This window comes from Mytilus edulis, chromosome 5, assembly GCF_963676685.1.
Source record: "Mytilus edulis chromosome 5, xbMytEdul2.2, whole genome shotgun sequence".
NCBI classification, from domain to species: Eukaryota; Metazoa; Mollusca; class Bivalvia; order Mytilida; family Mytilidae; genus Mytilus; species Mytilus edulis.
Window position 1 is genome coordinate 56,689,622 of NC_092348.1, and position 7,811 is coordinate 56,697,432.

General features: G+C 34.0%; 1 protein-coding gene across 1 annotated transcript; it reads right to left on the bottom strand.

Moving 5' to 3' along the window:
• Positions 1-996: 996 nt before the first annotated feature.
• LOC139522454 (uncharacterized) lies at positions 997-6,259 on the bottom strand. Its single transcript, XM_071315958.1, has 3 exons — positions 6,098-6,259; positions 2,533-2,889; positions 997-1,405 (listed from the first exon to the last, which is right to left on the bottom strand). Exons 1-3 carry the CDS (start codon positions 6,222-6,224, stop codon positions 1,254-1,256), a joined length of 636 nt encoding a protein of 211 aa, XP_071172059.1. The 5' UTR covers positions 6,225-6,259; the 3' UTR covers positions 997-1,253.
• Between the last annotated feature and the right edge of the window lie 1,552 nt (positions 6,260-7,811).

Here is a 7,811-nt window from a genome sequence, read left to right on the forward strand (position 1 = left end):
GTTGTTCTCCTCTTATATTTAATGCGTTTCCCTCGGTTTTAGTTTGTTACCCCGATTTTGTTTTTTGTCCATGGATTTATGAGTTTTGAACAGCGGTATATTACTGCTGCCTTTATTTATAGAGAAATAAGTTGGCTTGGAGAGAGGTAATAATTATAGATTAATAAAACAAACCGATTTTGGACAAACGGTGTGAATAATCGTACAATTAGAAAAACTTTTTGAAACCAAAAAAGAAGACATAGTGTAAGATTATGGTACTGCTATTTACCATAAAATCAGGTGCATAGTAGTTTTAATGAGTAATAAATAGATATATGTAAATAGTCATCTGTTATGATGGTATGATAATAAACCCCTAACGGGAAGGATTGTGCCTGATGTTCATATGATGAAATCATAATCTTTCAGTCAGTTTAATTGAAGTCTGGAGCTGGCATGTCAGTTAACTGCTAGTAGTCTGTTGTTATTTATGTATTATTGTCATTTTGTTTATTTTCTTTTGTTACATCTTCTGACATCAGACTCGGACTTCTCTTGAACTGAATTTTAATGTGCGTATTGTTATGCGTTTACTTTTCTACATTGGCTAGAGGTATAGGGGGAGGGTTGAGATCTCACAAACATTTTTAACCCCGCCGCATTTTTGCGCCTGTCCCAAGTCAGGAGCCTCTGGCCTTTGTTAGTCTTGTATCATTTTAATTTCAGTTTCTTGTGTACAATTTGGAAATTAGTACGGCGTTCATTATCACTGAACTAGTATATATTTGTTTAGGGGCCAGCTGAAGGACGCCTCCGGGTGTGGGAATTTCTCGCTACATTGAAGACCTGTTGTTTTTTCTATGGTCGGGTTGTTGTCTCTTTGACACATTCCCCATTTCCATTCTCAATTTTATCATTAATCTTAAGGGGAAAAAAACAATATGAGAGTATTCTAAACTTGACTGAAGTTGAAAAACGGAGAAAAACAAAACAAAACACGTTTATTTTACGCATTATTAAATAATTTATTATCCTGCGTGTAACATAAATCCAGAAAAGCTTGACAAGTCGTCTATTTCACAGTCGTTCGAATTATACGATCTATCTTCAATCCAAACTCTTTCTCCAATTTGAAGACGCAAAACGACCATTGTACTGTCAGACATGTGATCCCCATGTCCAGACCAAGTCGACACTAATCGCGATCCAGTTTTAACTATTTCAACAAAACATTGGCGGTGTACAGTACCGCGGGTCTGTAAATAAAATACTTAAACTCCGTTGCTGTTTGCCGTAAATATTCCATTTGAAGCATCATATCCTTGTCCGTCGTTGGTAACAACGTGGTTAAATCGAACAATTTGTTTCGGTGATACATGCATATTTTGGGTGTTTTCGGCAGTAAAGAACTGAGGTGAAGTTGCTGCAATAAAGAATGATATTCTTTTAAATACATGCATCTATAATTATGATAAATATATTTTATGAAGGTCCTGTGTAGGTTAGGGACTATGTAAAAACTAAAATACGTTAATATATATCTGTTTTTTATATCATGAAGATTTTCAAGCTACATTTTCAAATTTACTTGTATCGTTGTACTGTGTCTCATTTCAACTTTTGGTGTGCGTTCTTGGTTGAATCGATATTAACACGGCATTCAATGTAAAGATAAACTCATCATAGATACAAGGATTCAAATTTAATATTTACGCCAGACGCGCGTTTCGTCTACAAAAGACTCATCAGTGACGCTCGAATCAAAACAAAATTAAAAGGCCAAATAAAGTACGAAATTGAAGAGCATTGAGGACCGAAAACTTCCTAAGAGTTTTGCAAAATACAGCTAAGGTAATCTATTCCTAAGGTAGAAAAGCCTTAGTTTTTCCGAAATTCATTGTAAACAGTTAACTTATAATTACGAACATATCAATGATAAAGCAAGTCAACACAGAAGTGCTGACTATTGGGCTTGTGATACCCTCGGGGAAATACATCTCCACAAGCAGTGGCATCGACCCAGTGGTTGCAAGATGCAGCATTCAAATACTAGTACAATGAAATACAGCGGACCATCAAAATGACAGAAAACTCACCAATCAAAAGTGTTTAAACATTGACGAAAAGTGAAAAATGTGACTTGTTATCGAGTTTTAATTGAATGCCATGAGCATCACAATTGATGATATAAGAGAATAACATCATTCACATGCATGTGTGAATGGTTCAGTGCTTGCTGTTTGTTGTGAGGCAAGGCTCCGTGTCTTAGATGGTACATTGACCTGTAATGTTTTGTTTTACAAATTGTGACTTGAATGGAGAGTTGTCTCATTGGCACTCATACCCCCATCTTCTTATATCTGGTATCGGTCTATGGATCTATGTCGTTTGTCTTCTTTTCTCATGACCATTAATAATGTTTATTTCCGACTAACATTTTGTTATTGTATTTTGGTAATCACTGGGTTCACCTTTTAAAGATTTACAACGGCATCTGCCATTTACTAGATGATTTATAATTGAATAAAGATTAAAATTATTAAAACTAACATGCTCTTTTGGTCTGGATCGGTGTTCCATTGCTGGAATGGCTTAGGTTCAACTGCACTGGTCTTTGTGAACGCTTGGATTGTCTGTTGCCAATTGGTGATTGCTTTGAAACAAACGAATTTAAAATTTTCTGGGGTTCTTCGTAGGAAGGGAAACTCAAAAATGGTTTACACTTTTTCTTCATGTGCTTTAACTCTCTTCGAAGGCGTCTGAAATCATCATCATTTTTTTGTATTTTTCCACCCTGGATTTCTATACTTCTAATATTGCTTAATATCTGTTTTTCTTGCTGCAAATTTGTTACTTCCATTTCAGCATTTTTCTTTGTAAGTTGGAGTATATGTTCTTGAAGTTTTTCTGTAATTGAATTTAAAACTTACATAAATTACATTAAATCAGTAGATAACATTTATAATGGAAAAAAAACATAATACAGAACACTGAAAGTTTCTGCGTAACGTCCAATTGCAATTTTTACACACAGTTAGGCATATTGAGTACGACAACAATGTGTACTGTCAAGTCAGACAAATTTGTTTAGCTGTAATATTAACATGATTAACTTGTTTTGTTTGAACTCTATCGGAACAACTAGCATCCGCTCCAGCCGTTGTAAACCGATTCTTTTTTCTGCATAATTTCCGTGGTTTTGATGTTGTTATTAGAAAGCTATCTTGATGTCTGACTATTTTTTTTTATTGTTTCTTCAAATTAAGTTTGCCGATCCGGAACAACTGCGATTTACCGATTCCTATTTCTACATAATTTCCGCGATTTTGTTGTTATTAGAAAACTATATTGATATGTTTTACTTTTTTCAATCTAATAACATCGCGTACACTACTTGAATCATAAAGCATTCAGTTTAAAAAAAAATCTCACTACCCATGGCTATATCATTTATATGATTAACACACTCGATGAAAAAGTTATCACCCGCGATTTCGTCTTAACTAACCCAAACATCCTCATCCAAAGGCAATATGTTTATACTATCCCATGGCTAAAAAGATCATTTTGTGAAGGTCATTTCTCGTGTAGACCAAGAAAAATGTATTGAAAATAAAGGCATTACTAATCATTTCCTAGGTTTTCATTCTGCCTTAGACCTTTCTTACTTCACTTTTTTCTAATACGAGTAACTGTCGTAATAGTAAATTATTTTCGATTTCCAACCCTGCAAGCCAGAACCCTGATTAGAGGTGATAAACATGTGGCAACAAAGCAAATACTAATGTTCAATGCATATAATACATGCAATCCCTGGAATTAACTGACAATTTTAATGATTTGATACTTACTATGTGCATTTCGAAAATGGGCTTTCTAGTTAGAAATTAAGTGGAAATTTTGAAATAGCAAACTACAAAACAATCCGAAGGTTTCGAATGCAGAAAAATACATACGCATGACTACTTCAGCAATTGGTTACAGATAAATTTTGGTATTTAACTCCCCGTAAAACATAAACAACTAACCTAACAAAGGCTAAGCCTTAAATAAGTTGTTTCCCGCCTTGATTAACCACCTTTTACGATATCGACCTTTCCCAAACTAAAATATCTAAACACACAATTATATACAGAATATCAAGGAACAGAAATAATTTGAATTTTAAGAAAATTAAACAAAGTTAATTTTTAGACACTATGGACCCTAATACGGATCATTAAAATCCAAACACTAAACACCCAATTAGATTCAGAAAAAAGGCTTATAATTTAATACGTCAGACGCTCGTTTCATCTACATAAGACTAAGCAGTGACGCTCAGATCAAATAGTCAGAAAGCTAAACAAACATAAAGTTAAAGAGTATGGATGACCCAAAATTCCAAAAAATTGTGCCAGAAGTGACAAAGGAGATCAAGATACAAGGAAAAGTCAAAATTAAGAATTTGACCTTGACCCTTGACCTTGACTTAGTTTCCTATTTTTGGACCAAGGACCTCAAATCAACAGACCATATAGGTCTCTATAACTTATGGTTTACTAGTTATAATTGCATATAATTTATTTCAAATGCATAAGAAGAATTAACTCTTCGTACCGCTTCCGTCAAATTGGAGAAAATTGAACAATTTTGTAAAATAAATTTGTCACTTTCTTTTACAGAAACAGAGGAGATCACATTTCAAAGAAAACTCTTACAATAAAAAGTCTTCGATTAAACAAGTTCAGTCTCAAAAGCGCAATAACTGTTTGATAGCATATGCAAAAAATTTAAGCGACATTTTGCGAAACCACAAAACAAGCTTTGGAATTCTAGCCAAGAAGAGAAAAAATAATCAGAACAAATTGAATAGATTAGGTCTTTCTACAGGAAAATGGAAAGACCTTATTAACTTTACCAAGTATATTTGAAACAAAATTCAGTAAAGTCAACAAAAAAACCAACAAAATGAATCTTTGGAGAACACAAAGGATGAAATATCTTAACAGAACAGTCAAAACCGCCATGTATATTGCACAGCTGTGCAAATTCGATAATGCTTACAATGAGCGTAATCTTAATATCTGATAAATCATTATGTCAAGGATTTCGTGACCGAACTATCTCAAAGCTTTTCTTATTTTTTCTCATAAATACAAATATTTTGCAGTCAGGTTTAGCCAACCTTTTAAATTTGTCAACAATTTGGATAACACATCCTTATTTTAACTTTGGTCTTGTTTATAGTGCTCGTTACATACTTTTTTTTCATTTTGAATAAACTCTCATTCTAAAGGCTTATCAATTAGTAGTGTGGTTAGACCTAATGAAGTTGTCAATATGAGGCAATACATGTTTAGTAAATCTGCGACTAAACATGTATTGCTTTCCAGATAGTGTCATATATGGTCTTACATCCTGTCGATACCAATAGTTTGGTACTACATAAGGTAATGCTTTTGTTAAGCAATTGGTGATGTGTCAGCAATCAATGACAACCCGTGAAATGCAGATTATTATCATGAGACAAACGCACAAAGAATGTGGCAGGGTTTCACATGTTTTTAATCACCAAAACTTTCCGACAACCCAAGTCAGCGGCGCAACAGCATACCATACAGCAAACTGTAAAATTCAGTTGGTAAGGACTTAAATCATCAGACATTTACTTGGCACAAATCTTGTAACAAAAGTAACATACGGTGCGTCTCAAAAATCTCATTGCAATTTCCCCGTTAATTTTCGATAAGATACGATTCGTTTACGACTTGTTTTAATCTTACAGTAAAAGTGTAATATTGACTGCATAAATCTTTAAAAAAAATGGTAATTAAAAAGTGACCAAATCAAATTATTGCGTTTCCTTAAATTCCATTCATGTTTGATAAAGTTATTAATGATTTTAAAACGCTGTCCCCGCACTGTAGTGCATTTAGAAGTGAAACTCGGAAAAGTAAATTTAAAAGAGAGGGTTTTTTTCTTCATATGCTATATTTGAACCACGTTTCATTGCCATTACATGCGAGAAAATAAAAGTCAGTAAAAGGATTATATCTACTTTAAGCCGCTGTTGGACATACTTTGTACACATTTTGTCAATGTATCGTTTCGCATTACTTTTTAAATTGCATACCTGTAAGTGTTCTCAAGCTGATCAATTCATCTTTTAATGGTGCTAACGAAACATCGTTGTCTGACTGACAAACTATAGTCCCGATGAAAAATAACGAAAATACTACAGACAAGTGATGGCAGAACATCGCGAACGTAAATTGTGTTCTTCTAATCAAGAAGAACTTATTATACTTATCTGACTAGCAGGTCAAATTGATAATGTGCATTCGGCATGAACTCTAACAACGTGTGATTCTGTTTTAGTCCTGACAATGTGCACACAATTGGTTTATGTAAACGTGTTCTGGAAGAAAGACAAATCATCAATCCACCAAATCGTATTTAAAATGCATGTAATAATTGCTACTGGATATTTAGAAAGCAACACTAAAACCACCAAATTAATATTCTTTTTTTTTAAATTGCATGCAGAATTATAAACCATCTTTTATTCTTCCATTTGAAAATGACGTTGGATAAAACCTGAATCTGCAAAAAAAATAATATTGTTGGTGTCAGTTTCTACTAAAATTTTATAGTTTGCAATGTTAGATATATAAGCCCGTTTCCACTCTGAAATAGATCATTTAAGGGCAATGACTCCTCTAAGATTATTGTCAAGTATGCATTTATGTGTATCATTGTTTTGCATTTTTATGCCCCACCTACGATAGTAGAGGGGCATTAAATTTCCTGGTCTGTGCTTCCGTTCGTGCGTTCGTTCGTCCGTCCGTTCGTTTGTCTGTGCGTCCGTTCAGGTTAAAGTTTTTGGTCAAGGTAGTTTTTGATCCAATCAACTTGAAACTTAGTACACTTGCTGCTTATGATATGATCTTTCTAATTTTAAAGCCAAATTAGACTTTTGACCCCAATTTCACAGTCCACTGAACATAGAAAATGAAGGTGGGAGTTTCAGGTTAAAGTTTTTGGTCAAGGTAGTTTTTGATGAAACTGAAGTCCAATCAACTTGAAACTTAGTACATATGTTCCCTATAGTATAATCTTTCTAATTTTAATGCCAAATTAGATTATTACCCAATTTTTACAGTACATGGAACATGGAAAAGGATAGTGCGAGTGGGGCATCCGTGTACTTTGGACACATTCTTGTTTTTTATGGTTACAGTTTCATCCACTATCTTCTACATAAGAAAATTTCTGTACCAAGTCATGAATATGACAGTTGTTATCGATTAGTTTAATGCGTTTATGCTTTTGATTTTGACTTTTGCTTACCAGGGACTTTCCCTTTAATTTCCCTTTTCAACCTATTTTTCATAGTCTTAATGAGACGAAACGCGCGTCTGGCGTATTAAATTATGATTATGGTACCTTTGATAACTATTTACACCACTGGGTCGATGCCACTGCTTGTGAACGTTTCGTTCCCGAGGATATCACCAGCCCAGTAGTCAGCACTTCGGTGTTGACATAAATATCAATATTTATCCTGCAATTGGGTATTCTACTATACAGATACAGCCCTACAGATATCGCTATGCTGTATCTGTATACTATACAGATATCGCTTTAAGGCTCCGCCCACCTTTTATACATTCTGTTTGTTTTCAAACATTTCCTTAGAGCAATAAGAATCACATCAATTTTCTGATAACATACACACATGACCAGCAATCTTTTCTACGATGACAACTATCGATTTCAAACTTGAATGTGTATGATTGTGTAACAAAAACAACCATGTCAATTTCAGCATGCATGTTTAGTGAATG